Raw genomic sequence first — 12,539 nt, 5'->3', positions numbered from 1 at the left:
CCCCCAGTCTCAGCCCCCATCTCTCCGTAGGGTGTGCGCGGCATGGACGGCCCCATCGGTCCCAAGGGGAACCTGGTGAGTTTTGGGGACACCCCCCCCCCGCCCCCCCGCAGTTTCCCCCCACCCTCCTCTGCCTCCGTGGGGGGTTGTTTCCCCAGCAGGGGGGGGCCCTCAACCACTGACACCCCCCCCTCCAATTTCTGACCCATCGCAGGGGCCTCAAGGGGAGCCCGGACCCCCCGGCCAACAGGGGACCCCAGGAACCCAGGTGAGCCCCCCCCTCCCATTTCAGCTGGACCCCCCCTCTTCAACGTCGTGACCCCCCCCCTCTGGATAAAAGGGGGGGGGCCCCATTTCTTCGACCAGGGGGTGTAACCCCCCCATTCCATTTTTTGTGTTTTAGGGGCTCCCGGGACCCCAAGGCGCCACGGGACCCCCTGGAGAGAAGGTGGGGGCTGAGAATTGGGGGGTGCACGGGGAATTTTTTTTTTGGGGGGGGGGCTACAAAATGATGCCCCCCCCCCCTTCCCCTTTGCATTTTGGGGCCCTCCCTGGTGCTCACCCCAACTTCTCTGCAGGGTCCCCAAGGAAAACCTGGCTTGCCCGGCATGCCCGGCTCCGACGGCCCCCCCGTGAGTAAAAAAACACCCCACACCCCCCCCCAAATCCATGACACACCCCCACCCCCGTCACCCCCAGGTGGTGTCACCCCACTCCTGACCCCCCCCCTTTTGTCCCCAGGGTCACCCCGGCAAGGAGGGACCCCCCGGCACCAAAGGCAACCAGGTAACCCCCCCCCCCACCTCCACATCCCCCTCCCTGTGTCCTGCCCCGGTTTTTTTTTTGCTCCCCCCCCGCACCGCGGGGGGAGGACACAGGGGGGATCCCCAAACCCATGGTGACCCCCCCAAAATGGCCCCGGGGGTAAGTGTCCCCCCCCTCCCTCCGCAGGGTCCCTCAGGTCCCCAAGGCCCCATCGGTTACCCAGGCCCGCGCGGTGTCAAGGTCAGTGTCTTTTTTTTTTTGTGGGTTTTTTTTTTTTTTGGGGGGGGGTGTTGGTGATTTTTTTTTTGGGGGGGGGGGAGGGCACACCAGCGGGTCTCATCCAAATTCATTTTGGGGTCAAACCGGGAAAAATCGGGTACCGTGAGGCCGCCTCGCGCCGCGCCATCGCCTCGCTCCCCTCTCTCTCCCCAGGGTGTAGACGGCATCCGGGGGCTGAAAGGACACAAGGGTGAGAAGGTGGGTGTCCCCCCCCCGAAAAAAAAAACCCCTAGAAATATGGGGGGGGCGCAGTGCCCCCCCGCAAGCCCCCCGACACCCTCCTCCTCCTCTCCCGCAGGGTGAGGAAGGATTCCCCGGCTTCAAGGGGGACATGGGTGTCAAAGGAGACCGGGTAGGTGTATGAAAGAACGGGGGGGGGGGGGCGTGTTGGTGGGGTTTTTTTTTGGGGGGGGGCATTGGGGAGCCCCCCCCGCACCCTAAAATTTGTTTGTGTGTCCCCCGCAGGGTGAGGTGGGAGTGCCGGGCTCCCGCGGCGAGGACGGACCCGAAGGTCCCAAGGGACGGACGGGACCCACCGGTGACCCCGGCCCCATCGGGTTGGTCGGAGAGAAGGTGAGGGGGGGGCCACACGGAGAAATAAGGGGGGGGGACACACACACCCCCCCAACCCCCCCGTGACCCCCCCACCCCAATCTTATCTTTTTCCTATAGGGAAAACTGGGAGTTCCAGGCCTGCCCGGCTACCCGGGGCGTCAAGGTCCCAAGGTGAGCGGTGACAAGCGTGGGGGGGGGTGTCCCCCCCATTTTGCCCCCCCCCCCCCCCCCCGTTTTGCTCCCCCTCCTTCCCCTCTGTGTGTGTCCCCCCCCCATTTTTTTTCACCACCTCTCACCCCCACCCCTCTCCATCCCCAGGGATCTCAGGGTTTCCCCGGATTCCCGGGCAGCAACGGCGAGAAAGGCGCCAGGGTGAGTGACCCCCCCGCTTAAAAAAAACCTCATGACCCCCCCCCCCTCAAGGACCAGCTCTGAAACCGAGGGGGGGGTCCCTGCCCTCTGTGTGTGTGTCCCCCCCCCAAAAAAAAACGTGTCTCTGAACCTCTTGCAGGGTCTGTCGGGCAAATCGGGGCCCAGGGGCGAGCGTGGCCCCACGGTGAGTGTGGGGAAGGGTTAAATGGGGGGGGGGCGGCACCCCCAAATCTATGAGGTGTGGGGGCTCCCCCCCTTTTTGGGGGGGGGGGGGCTGATATATCATCCCCCCCCCCTCTGTCTTTTCCCTCATGTAGGGTCCCAGGGGCCAGCGGGGACCACGAGGAGCCACCGGCAAGTCAGGGGCGAAGGTCAGTCCTGGGGGGGTGATATGGGGGGGGGGGGGGCACCCCCTGGGCACCCAAAATTGATCTTCTCTTCCTCGCTCCCCCCCCCGCACAGGGCACATCGGGCAGCGACGGCCCCCACGGCCCCCCAGGAGAACGGGTAAGTGGGGGCCCCAGGCTGGATTTTTTGGGGCCCCCCCCTCAATTCCTGGCGTTCCTTTCCCCTCCACTCACTTGTGTCAGGCTCTGTGACCCCCCCCCCGCCCCGCAGACCCCCAACTCACCCCTCACAGCGGCTCCGTCTCAGCGCAGGGTGGGGGGGTCCCCAATAATATTCTGTTAATGAGCAATATGTTAATTAACACCCTAAAACACCCCCCCCCCTCAAAAAAAAATTTTCTCCCGTCCAGGGCCTACCAGGACCGCAGGGACCCAACGGCTTCCCAGGACCCAAAGGACCCCCTGTAAGTGTCGTGACCCCCCCCCCCAAAAAAAAAAAAAATAATGGGGTGCCCCCGGCACTGCTCACCTCTTCCTCCCCCCCCCCCACAGGGACCCCCCGGCAAGGACGGGCTCCCCGGGCACCCCGGCCAGCGAGGAGAAGTTGTAAGTGTGGGGTGTCCCCCCCCCCAAAACGCTGCTGACACTCATGTTGCCCCCCCCAGCCACTCTCCTGTCCCCACGCCCCCCCCAAACCCCTCCGAGCCCCCCCAAACCCCTCCGAGCCCCCCCTCAATCCCTCCACCCACACTACTCTTGTCTTACTCACAACTTACTCCTAGTGATGACACCCCCCCCCCAAAAAAAAAAAACCTTTTCCTCTCTCCTCCAGGGTTTTCAAGGCAAAACCGGCCCCCCCGGCCCCCCCGGGGTGGTGGGACCTCAGGTGAGCTCACAGGGAGGTGTTGGGGGTGGCGGGGGGTGCCCCCAATTTCCTCTGGGGGTGCGCTGACTCTTGCCCCCCCACCCTGACATTCCCCCCCCCTCAATGTGCCAGGGAGCCGCTGGCGAGTCAGGCCCCATGGGGGAGAGGGGCCACCCGGGCCCCCCCGGCCCCCCCGGCGAACAAGGGCTACCGGGACCATCGGGCAAGGAGGGCACTAAGGTGAGATGGGCCACAGGGAGGGGGGACGGGGCTACCAGGGGCGTGGAGCCCCCCCCTCACAACAAAAATCTGCCCCCCCCCCCCTTTTTTTTTTTTTTTCGCCTTAGGGGGACCCCGGCCCCACCGGCTCCCCCGGGAAGGACGGTCCCGCCGGTTTGCGGGGGTTCCCCGGGGAGCGGGGTCTGCCCGGCACCCCGGTGAGTAAAATCCCTTCCTCTGCTCAACCGTGACACCCCCCCAAAAAAAAAAAAAAAAACCAACCCGCAGTGACCCCCCCCAACTCTTCTCACAGGGCGGCCCAGGGCTGAAGGGCAACGAGGGCCCAGCGGGACCCCCGGGACCCGCAGTGAGTGTGTCCCCCCCCCTCCTTCTCCGTAAGCGTTGGGCCTCACGGCTCTGATGTGTGCCCCCCCCAACAAAAAAAAATAATTTTTGCCCCCCCTCCATCACCAAAGGGGTCCCCTGGAGAGAGAGGTGGCCCAGGACAAGGGGGTCCCGTTGGCCCCCCAGGACGACCGGGCCCACAGGGCCCACCAGGTCCGGCTGGAGAGAAAGGAGTTCCCGTGAGTGCTCAGGGACCCCCCCCCCCCAACGCGAGGGGCCAGGAGGGGTGCAAGGGGATGGGTGCTGCACCCCACCCCCCCCTTAAACCCCCCACCCCTCAAAAAAAAAAAAAATTTCCATCCCTTTAGGGTGAAAAAGGCCCCATGGGTCCCGCTGGCCGCGATGGCGTGCAGGGCCCTGTGGGGTTACCGGGCCCTGCCGGCCCCCCCGGTGGCCCTGGGGAGGACGGGGACAAGGTGAGGCCCCGCCCTTGTCCCCATTGTCCCCATCTGTGTGTGTGTGGCCCCCCCCCCTCAACACTGGGCCTGAGCACCCCCTTTTTTCTCCTTGTCCCCCCCCCCCCCACCACCCAGGGTGAAGTGGGCGAACCGGGACAAAAAGGCAGCAAAGGCAACAAGGGCGAGCACGTGAGTGTGACCGGTGGCCCCCCCGCTCCTCGCTGTCACCCCAAACTTTGTCACCGCTGTCCCCCACCCCAAGGAGGGGTGTATGTGTGTGTCCCCCCCCCTCCACTCACCCCCTTTCCCTCCCCTCCAGGGTCCTCCCGGCCCCCCCGGGCCCATCGGGTCGGTCGGGCAACCTGGAGCCGCCGTGAGTATCCCGTGAAATTTGGGGGGGGGGTGTGTGTAGAAATTGAGGGGGGGGTGTTTCTGTGTCACCCCTGAGGAGGGGACGGTCTCAATGAGATGTCCCTGTCCCCGAGGGCACGGGGGGGGGGGGGGGGGGCGGAAAAAAGCGGTGGCTGATTCCAACCCCCCCACACCACCAACCCTTGCAGGGCGCTGACGGGGAACCGGGTGCCAGAGGTCCCCAAGGACACTTTGGGGCCAAAGGTGACGAGGGGACAAGGGGCTTCAACGGCCCCCCCGGGCCCATCGGGCTCCAGGTGAGCAGCCTCCCCCCCCCCCAGCACCGTATGGGCCCCCCCCCCTTTTTTACCACTCACTCTCACCCCCCCCCCCCCCCCCTCAGGGTTTACCGGGTCCGGCTGGTGAAAAAGGTGAAACGGGTGATGTGGGCCCCATGGTGAGTGACCTTGACCCCCCCCCTCGCCTTGTCCCCGTGTCACTCGGGGTGGGGGTACCCCAACATTAACCTCGCTCTGTGCCCCCCCCTGTCCCTCACAGGGCCCACCCGGCCCCCCAGGCCCCCGGGGCCCAGCTGGACCCTCTGGAGCTGACGTAAGTGACCCCCCCCCCCTCCCTTTGCCCCCCCTTTGCCCCATGTGAGGTGTTGGGGTGACCCGCTCTGCTCTGCCCCCCCCCCCCCTCAAAACAGGGACCCCAAGGACCCCCCGGAGGTGTTGGCAACCTGGGACCTCCTGGAGAGAAGGTACGACCCCGGGTATTGGGGTTCGCTCCCCAGGGAAAGGGGGGGGACATGAGGGGGGGCTTTATCCCAAAGGGAGTGGCGGGGGGAAGGAATGGGGTGGCACGGCGCCGGGGGGGGGGTTGACTTTTTTCTGTTTTTCTTTCAGGGGGACCCCGGTGAATCGGGGGCCCCGGGAATCCAGGGGGAACCAGGAGTCAAGGTAAGGGACAGCAGGGACAACCTCCCCCCCCCCTCCTTAATTTGTCCCTGTATGTGTCCCCCCCCCTCGCTGACTCCACCTTGTCCCACAGGGCCCCCGGGGCGAGCGAGGGGAGAAGGGAGAAGCCGGAGCTGCGGGTGCTGCCGGCCCACCCGGGGGCAAAGGCCCCCCCGGGGACGACGGGCCCAAGGGCAACCCCGTGAGTGTCGGGGGGGTGTCATCGTCGTCGTCCCCCCCCCCTCACACCCTCTCCAGGTTGGAAGGGGGGGGCCGTGGGCTAGCAGCTCGCTCTGTTTCAGGGTCCCGTCGGTTTTCCGGGCGATCCCGGCCCCCCAGGTGAAATGGGCCCCAGGGTGAGTGTCGTATCCCCCCGCCCCCCCCCTTTCCTCAGGGTTTTTTTTTTGGGGGGGGAATTGGGGTGAAGGGGAGGGGCTGGATTTCAGGGGAGCTTTGAGGAGGGGGGGGGTGTCATATTGATTCCACTTTTTTCCTCCCTGACAGGGCCAGGATGGTGCCAAGGGCGAGCGCGGTGAGGACGGCGAACCCGGCGAACCGGTGCGTGCCGTGTCCCCCCCCCGCGTGTGTGTGTCCCCCTCGGCCTGTCACCGTCCCTCCGGGCAGGATTTGGCATGGGAACGCCGCAGGGTTGGGGGGTTTGAGGGGGGGCCCGACCTGTCATCCGTTGGATCTGGGGGGCTCCTCTTCCTCGCCTTCCTCCCCGTCTGGTTTTTGGGGTTCGCTCGACTCCTTCCTCCTCTTCAGGGCTCGCCGGGCCCGACGGGTGAGAACGGTCCTCCCGGTCCCCTGGGGAAGAGGGTAAGTGCCACCTGTGCCGTGTCACCCCCCCGCCACCTCCGGGTGTCCCTTGTCCCTCACCCCCCTAATTTCTCCTCTCCGCAGGGCCCAGCCGGTTCTCCCGGCCCCGAGGGGCGTCAGGGCGAGAAGGGCGCCAAGGTGAGCGATTCGGTGACGCGACACCCCCCCCCCATCACTGTCACCGTCACCGGCTTCACCCGGTGAAACTTTGTCCCCGCAGGGAGAACCGGGCGCCGTGGGTGCTCCCGGGAAAACGGGTCCCGTGGGTCCCCAAGGCCTTGCTGGGAAACAGGGCCCCGACGGTCTCAGAGGTCTGCCCGGCTCGGTGGTAAGTGCCAACGTCCCGCGGGCCCCGGGGGTAGAAGAGGGGGTGAAGGGCTGGTTGTCACCCCGAGAGGGGACGGGGACGCGTCACCGTGCCCGCGGTTGGCGTGAACTGGGAGGGACACACGCACCCAACCTCGTCCTCTCGCAGGGAGAACAAGGCAAACCGGGGACCACAGGCCAGGCTGGGCCACCGGGACCAGTGGTGAGTGTGGCCCTCGCTGACACCCCTTAAAAAAGGAAGGGGGGGGCTGTCCCCCACTTTAAGGCCCCCCCCCACCATCCCACGTCAACCTCTGCAGGGTCCCCCGGGTCTCCCCGGCCTCAAAGGTGACACCGGTGCCAAAGGAGAGAAGGTGAGCGAGAGGCGTCGCCTCATGGGTCACCGACACGAAGCGGGGACCCCCGGCGCGCCCCACACTTGGGGGGCCGAGACCCTAACCCCCCCCCGCCATGTCCCCATCGTGATCCCCGTTTGTGTCTCCCCAGGGTCACCCTGGGCTCATCGGCCTGATCGGACCCCCCGGGGAGCAGGGGGAGAAGGGGGACCGGGGGCTCCCCGGCCCCCAGGGCTCCACGGGGCAGAAGGGAGAAACTGTGAGTATTGGGGGGGGGGGGGGGTAACGAGGGGGAGTTTTGGGGGTGAAATCGGGGCGTGGGGAGTAAGGGAGAACTTGGGGGGGGCTCCCCGTTTCCTCACGCCGCTTTCGCCTCCTCTCCCATCACACAGGGGATCCCTGGTGCTACCGGACCCATCGGCCCCGCTGGCCCCCCCGGACTTCCCGTGAGTGCCCCCCACAAATCCCGCGTTCTTCCCCCTCCAAACCCCATCGCTCTGCTCCCCCTCTTTAGTCCCGGTCTCCCCGTTTCCGTCCCTGTGTTTTTTAGGGGGGCTGCTGGGTCCCCCCCTCTCTGTCCCTGACAGAGCCGATCTCGTTTCACAGGGCCCGGCGGGTCCCAAAGGTGCCAAGGGAGCCATGGTAAGCGCCGAGCCGCTGTCCCCACCCTGCCACCACCTGCCCGAGGCTGAGATTTAACTAATTTCTATTATTTTTCTTTTTTTTTCAGGGCCAAGCAGGACCCAAAGGTGAACGCGGACCCCCGGGACCCCCCGGACACCCGGTGAGTGGTGGCTGCACTGTTGGCCCCGGGGAAGGGGTGACACGGCGGGGGGGGGGGAGTGTGTGTGTAGAAATAAAAACGGGAGAATTTTTTTTCGTTTGGGAGAATAAAAATGGGTGCGGAGGGTTGGCTCCTGTCTCTAGGGGGCCCTGGGGTGCCCCCCACCCTGTGTTTGGGTGCTGTAAGAGTGCTGTGCCTACCGCAGGGCCCCCCCGGGGAGGTGATCCAGCCCCTGCCGATCCAGCTGCCCAAGAAGAGCAAACGCTCCATCGACGGCAGCAAGCTGGTGGAGGAAGAGGAGGAGGAGGGAGAGGAAGAGCGAGCGGCCGCCGACCAGGCGGCTCGTGACTACGCCGAGGGCATGGAGGAGATTTTCGGCTCCCTCAACTCCCTCAAACAGGAGATCGAGGGCTTGCGGCGCCCCATGGGCACCCGGGATAATCCTGCCCGCACCTGCCAGGACCTGCAGCTCAGTCACCCGGGGCTGCCCGACGGTGAGCGGCGGCGGGTGACACTGACGTCACCGCTGTCACCGTGTCCCCCCCGCCCCACGCTGACCACCTCCACCATGTCTCCTCCCCACGCAGGCGAGTATTGGATTGACCCCAACCAGGGCTGCGCCCGAGATTCTTTCAAGGTTTATTGCAACTTCACAGCGGGTGGGGAAACCTGTGTCTTTCCCAGCAAGGATGTACAGGAGGTGAGTGAAATTAGGGGGGGGGGGGTGTGGGGTGCGTGATATTGGGGTGCTCCAGCTGCCAGCGGCCTCTCCACCAGGTGAAGATGGCGGCCTGGGAGGAGGAGGAGGAGGTGCCTCAGCGCTGGTTCAGTCAGTTCCAGGAGGGCAGCAGGGTAAGGACGCCGTGGGCTCGTGGGGGTAAGGGGGTGGGTGGGTGGTCTCCCTCCTCTTCCTCCTCCTCCAGGAAGGCCGCTGGCCCACGTGGCAACGCCGGGTGGGGCCCTCCAAGCCCCCTCCTTGTTGCCCTCCCCTCAGCCTGTCACCCGCCGCTTACCTGGGTGCTGTCGCCGTGGTGGCCGGCGGCTTCTCTTCACGTCTAAGGAGAAAAAGAAACATCCCTCGCTTTGACCTTGAACCTGTCAGCCCTTCCGAGCCCCCCCAGCACCCCCCCGGTTTTCCCACTCGCCCCATTGGGCCCCCGTTAACTCATCTCCCCATCCCACAGTTTTCCTACACGGACGCGGAGAGCCAAGCCCTCGGCGTGGTGCAGTTGACCTTCCTCCGGCTCCTCAGCGTTTCCGCCCGGCAGAATTTCACCTACCGCTGTCACCGCTCGGTGGGTTGGCACAGCGCCGTCTCCGGGGACCACCGCCGTGCCCTCCGCTTCCTGGCGGCCAACGAGGAGGAGCTCAGCTACGACACCAGCCCCTACATCAAAGCCGTGGCCGACGGCTGCGCGGTGAGGGAGCGAGAGGACGCGGTGGGGTTGGAGGGGAGACGGCGGGGAAAGGGTGGAGGAAAAAAAGGTGGGGGAAGGCCCGAATGAATCACGAGGGGAGAGGAAGGTTTAGAAGGCACCGAGGTGGAGGGGGGAAGGCGGGATCTTGCCTTTGGGGCTGCGCCCGAAGGACGACGCGGTGAAACGGAGGCTCCGGGTGGCTGGAGAGAGCAGCGGAGGCCGCTGGGTAGAAAGAGAACGGGGTGAGAATGAGGTGGAAAAAAAAGAGGTGCCCCCCACCATCCCAGCCTCTGAGCATCCCCCCGTCGCCTGCGTCCCCTCTTCTGCAGGCACGGAAAGGCCCCGGCCGGACGGTGCTGGAGGTGAGCACACCCCGCCTGGAGCAGCTCCCGCTGCTGGACGTGCGCGTCATGGACTTCGGCGAACCCGGCCAGAGGTTCGGGTTCGAGGTGGGCCCAGTCTGTTTCCTGGGCTAGGACCAAGCCCTCGCCCTCCCTGCCCACACCCTGGCCTCCAGCGGGGGGCAAACCTCGTCCTCCTCGCAGCCTTCCCCCCCCCTCCGCCCCTACTCCACCCCTTCCCGCTGCTGTGAGGAGCCGAGGGGCCGGCCCTGCCCGCACGCACCGAGACCGCCGCGCCGCCGCAGGGGCCAGGGTCTGGAAAAGATGCCAAAGAGACTTTTAACGCTTAGAATAAATCTATATTTTAATATGTAGAGAGACAGAAAGGAAAGTTTTTAACGGATCCACTGGCTACCTCCCGCGGCGCCCAGCAGTGCTCTGTTCCCTCCCACTAACTCCCTCTGAATCCCAGTGCTCTTCCCCAGTATTCCCAGGGCTTATTTTCCATGCTCCCCCAGCCCCACCGCCCCAGCGGGGACCCCTCGAGGAGCAAACCCGCGGGGAAGACTCGGGTTTGAAAGCTTAACGCGGCGAGCAAGGCCGGGACGGGTGCTGGTAGGTTGCTCCAGCACCGCCCCGCGGGTTTGGGATGAGCGCCGAGAGAGCTCTCGTACCTCTCCCCACGTGGATTCACGCCGCGACGAGCCCTCGTGCTTCAAAGCCTCAGGGTCGGGAGGTCAGCAGGTCGGCATCCTCCTTCGGACGCAGCCCCGCGGCGACGCTTGGCGGTTCATCTCCGACCTCCCCGGGCTGCGTGGTTTGGTCCAGGAAGGTGGAGCGGCCGCTTGACTTCGTTAACGCTGTTCATCGAGGCTTAATTAATTTGGGAAAAAAAACCAAACCAAAACAAAAAAAAGCTTCCCTGACCCATCAAGGTGCTGTTGCTCTTCCCCGCTGCACCCGTGAGCTCCAAGAGGTTCCAGTCTCCTGCGATGGGCGCTTTTAAAAAAACATCCTCGGCCCGTGGAAAGAAGTGAGGAAGAAGGACGTTGTGTTTTTAACTGTGTTTTTTTTTTAATTATTTTTTAAATTAATTCTATTATTTAAAGGAGTGGATGCAACCGTCGATACCTGCGACGTCATTATGGATTTCCACCCACCCAAAAAAAAAAACCAAACCAAAAAAACAAACCCCAAGAAGCAAATTTCCGCGTGGAGATTAACCCAGCCCAGTGCTTGGGGGAGGAGGGAGGGGAGGAACAAAAAAACAAAAAACCAAAACAAACAAAAAAAAAAAGGTAAAAAAAAAATTATTTTCTTGGTGCCGTCCGATAAAAAGAAGTTTAAAGGGGCAGCAGACTTTGCTTTTTAGTTTTCTTAAAAAGCGGAGGTGTGCCCCCTGGTGCTGAGCCGGCGGCCTGTGTAATGTTTTGTAAGTAATTTTTTAAATTGTATTGTAATATATCATCTATAATTTTGCTGCTTTTTTTGGGGGTCGGTTATTTTTTTTTTGGCTTCCTTTCTCTCACTTTCCCCTAGCTTATTTCCTCCCTCGTGAAATTCCTCCCTATGGAGACGAGTTCCCATCCTGGGGAGAAAAATGGAGAATAAACACACATGCACATAAATCCACCGTTTAGTAAACGCACCTGCAAACGGGCCGCTCGCTCCAGGAGGAGCTGCAGAACCTCCGAGGTGTAAAATGCTTCTCGATGGCTCCTGAAGAGAGGTTTTGCAAAGTAAGAGCTACCAAAAAAAAAAGGAGAGATTTGGGAAAAGTCTTCCGAAACTGCAGCTCTGTGGGGATTTCAGCTCCAACCTGCCAACAACGTCTCCTTGACGCTTCCTGCTTCTCCTCAGAGACCCGTCACCCACCTCGCACAACTGCGACGCTCGCCTCCGCCCTCAAATTTCCCGCCTTCGCTGGTGGGGACCACGCGCCATCAACCGTTGCCGGGCAGAGCGAGGGGTGGGAAGAGGCCAAAGGGTGTGAAGGGAGGAAAGGGTGGGAACAGCGATGGCGTGAGGGGAGAAAATGGCGGGAGGTGGGAGCAGTGTGAAGGGGGACAGGGCAGGAAGATGCAGAGGTGTGAGGGGAGAAAATGGTGGGAGGTGGGAGAGGTGTGAGGGGGGCAAAGGGCGACAAGGAGCAGTGGTGTGAGGGGAGAAAATGGCGGGAAGAGGGAGCAGCGTGAGAGGGGGGCAGAGGGGAACAAGGAGCAATGGTGTGAGGGGAGAAAATGGCGAGAAGAGGCGGCAGTGTGAAGGGGGAAAGGGCGGGAAGATGCAGAGGTGTGAGGGAAGAAAATGGCGGGAAGAGGGAGCAGTGTGAGGGGGGGGAAGAGGGGAACAAGGAGCAATGGTGTGAGGGGAGAAAATGGCGGGAAGAGGCGGCGGCGTGAAGGGGGAAAGGGCGGGAAGATGCAGAGGTGTGAGGGGAGAAAATGGCGGGAGGTGGGAGAGGTGTGAGGGGGGGCAAAGGGCGACAAGGAGCAGTGGTGTGAGGGGAGAAAATGGTGGGAAGAGGCAGCAGCGTGAAGGGGGAAAGGGTGGGAAGCAGCAGCAGCGTGAGGGAGGGAAAAGGCTGGACGTGGCAGCGGTGTGAGGGGAGAAAATGGCGGGAAGGGGGAAAGGTGTGAGGGGGGCAAAGGATGGGACTGCAATGGTGTGAGGGGAGAAAATGGCGGGAAGCAGGAGCAGTGGGGGGGGGCAAAAGGGAACAAGGAGCAATGGCGTGAGGGGAGAAAATGGCGGGAAGCAGCAGTGGTGCAAAGTGGAGAAAGGGTGGGAAGTGACAGCGGTGTGAGGGGGGAAAATGGCGGGAACTGCAACGGTGCGAGGGAAGAAGAAAATGGCACGAAGCAGCAATGTCTGAGGGGAGAAAACTGTGGGAAGAGGCAGCGGCATGAAGGGGAGAAAGGGGGAGAACCAGCAGCAGCGTGGAGGGGGGAAAAGGGCTGGAAGTGGCAGCGGTGTGAGGGGAGAAAATGGCGGGAAGGG

The 12,539-nt window shown here is 63.6% G+C and overlaps 1 protein-coding gene and 1 long non-coding RNA gene across 5 annotated transcripts in view; one reads left to right on the top strand and one right to left on the bottom strand.

Moving 5' to 3' along the window:
- Positions 1-11,024, top strand: part of COL11A2 (collagen type XI alpha 2 chain) — a 28,166-nt gene extending 17,142 nt beyond the window's left edge. For all 4 annotated transcript variants that reach the window (XM_074930476.1, XM_074930475.1, XM_074930474.1 and 1 more), the window contains 46 exons: positions 31-75; positions 215-268; positions 404-448; positions 579-632; positions 742-786; positions 952-1,005; positions 1,198-1,242; positions 1,343-1,396; positions 1,510-1,617; positions 1,717-1,770; positions 1,918-1,971; positions 2,111-2,155; positions 2,289-2,342; positions 2,434-2,478; positions 2,729-2,782; positions 2,871-2,924; positions 3,151-3,204; positions 3,316-3,423; positions 3,531-3,620; positions 3,716-3,769; positions 3,879-3,986; positions 4,116-4,223; positions 4,341-4,394; positions 4,525-4,578; positions 4,766-4,873; positions 4,960-5,013; positions 5,115-5,168; positions 5,266-5,319; positions 5,465-5,518; positions 5,610-5,717; positions 5,818-5,871; positions 6,020-6,073; positions 6,281-6,334; positions 6,419-6,472; positions 6,555-6,662; positions 6,810-6,863; positions 6,961-7,014; positions 7,148-7,255; positions 7,389-7,442; positions 7,603-7,638; positions 7,727-7,780; positions 7,986-8,274; positions 8,368-8,480; positions 8,558-8,632; positions 8,965-9,198; positions 9,528-11,024. In XM_074930476.1, coding sequence (XP_074786577.1) covers positions 31-75; positions 215-268; positions 404-448; positions 579-632; positions 742-786; positions 952-1,005; positions 1,198-1,242; positions 1,343-1,396; positions 1,510-1,617; positions 1,717-1,770; positions 1,918-1,971; positions 2,111-2,155; positions 2,289-2,342; positions 2,434-2,478; positions 2,729-2,782; positions 2,871-2,924; positions 3,151-3,204; positions 3,316-3,423; positions 3,531-3,620; positions 3,716-3,769; positions 3,879-3,986; positions 4,116-4,223; positions 4,341-4,394; positions 4,525-4,578; positions 4,766-4,873; positions 4,960-5,013; positions 5,115-5,168; positions 5,266-5,319; positions 5,465-5,518; positions 5,610-5,717; positions 5,818-5,871; positions 6,020-6,073; positions 6,281-6,334; positions 6,419-6,472; positions 6,555-6,662; positions 6,810-6,863; positions 6,961-7,014; positions 7,148-7,255; positions 7,389-7,442; positions 7,603-7,638; positions 7,727-7,780; positions 7,986-8,274; positions 8,368-8,480; positions 8,558-8,632; positions 8,965-9,198; positions 9,528-9,674 — 3,468 coding nt within the window. In that variant the 3' untranslated portion in view covers positions 9,675-11,024. The remainder of the gene's footprint in view (positions 1-30; positions 76-214; positions 269-403; positions 449-578; positions 633-741; positions 787-951; positions 1,006-1,197; positions 1,243-1,342; positions 1,397-1,509; positions 1,618-1,716; positions 1,771-1,917; positions 1,972-2,110; positions 2,156-2,288; positions 2,343-2,433; positions 2,479-2,728; positions 2,783-2,870; positions 2,925-3,150; positions 3,205-3,315; positions 3,424-3,530; positions 3,621-3,715; positions 3,770-3,878; positions 3,987-4,115; positions 4,224-4,340; positions 4,395-4,524; positions 4,579-4,765; positions 4,874-4,959; positions 5,014-5,114; positions 5,169-5,265; positions 5,320-5,464; positions 5,519-5,609; positions 5,718-5,817; positions 5,872-6,019; positions 6,074-6,280; positions 6,335-6,418; positions 6,473-6,554; positions 6,663-6,809; positions 6,864-6,960; positions 7,015-7,147; positions 7,256-7,388; positions 7,443-7,602; positions 7,639-7,726; positions 7,781-7,985; positions 8,275-8,367; positions 8,481-8,557; positions 8,633-8,964; positions 9,199-9,527) is intronic.
- Positions 1,159-6,253, bottom strand: LOC141972657 (uncharacterized). Its single transcript, XR_012635423.1, has 3 exons — positions 6,191-6,253; positions 2,603-2,654; positions 1,159-1,218 (listed from the first exon to the last, which is right to left on the bottom strand). It is a non-coding gene; the product is annotated as an uncharacterized LOC141972657 (long non-coding RNA).
- Positions 11,025-12,539: the final 1,515 nt, after the last annotated feature.

This window comes from Athene noctua, chromosome 34, assembly GCF_965140245.1.
Source record: "Athene noctua chromosome 34, bAthNoc1.hap1.1, whole genome shotgun sequence".
Classification (NCBI taxonomy): domain Eukaryota; kingdom Metazoa; phylum Chordata; class Aves; order Strigiformes; family Strigidae; genus Athene; species Athene noctua.
This window is presented reverse-complemented; position numbering and strand designations above follow the sequence as displayed.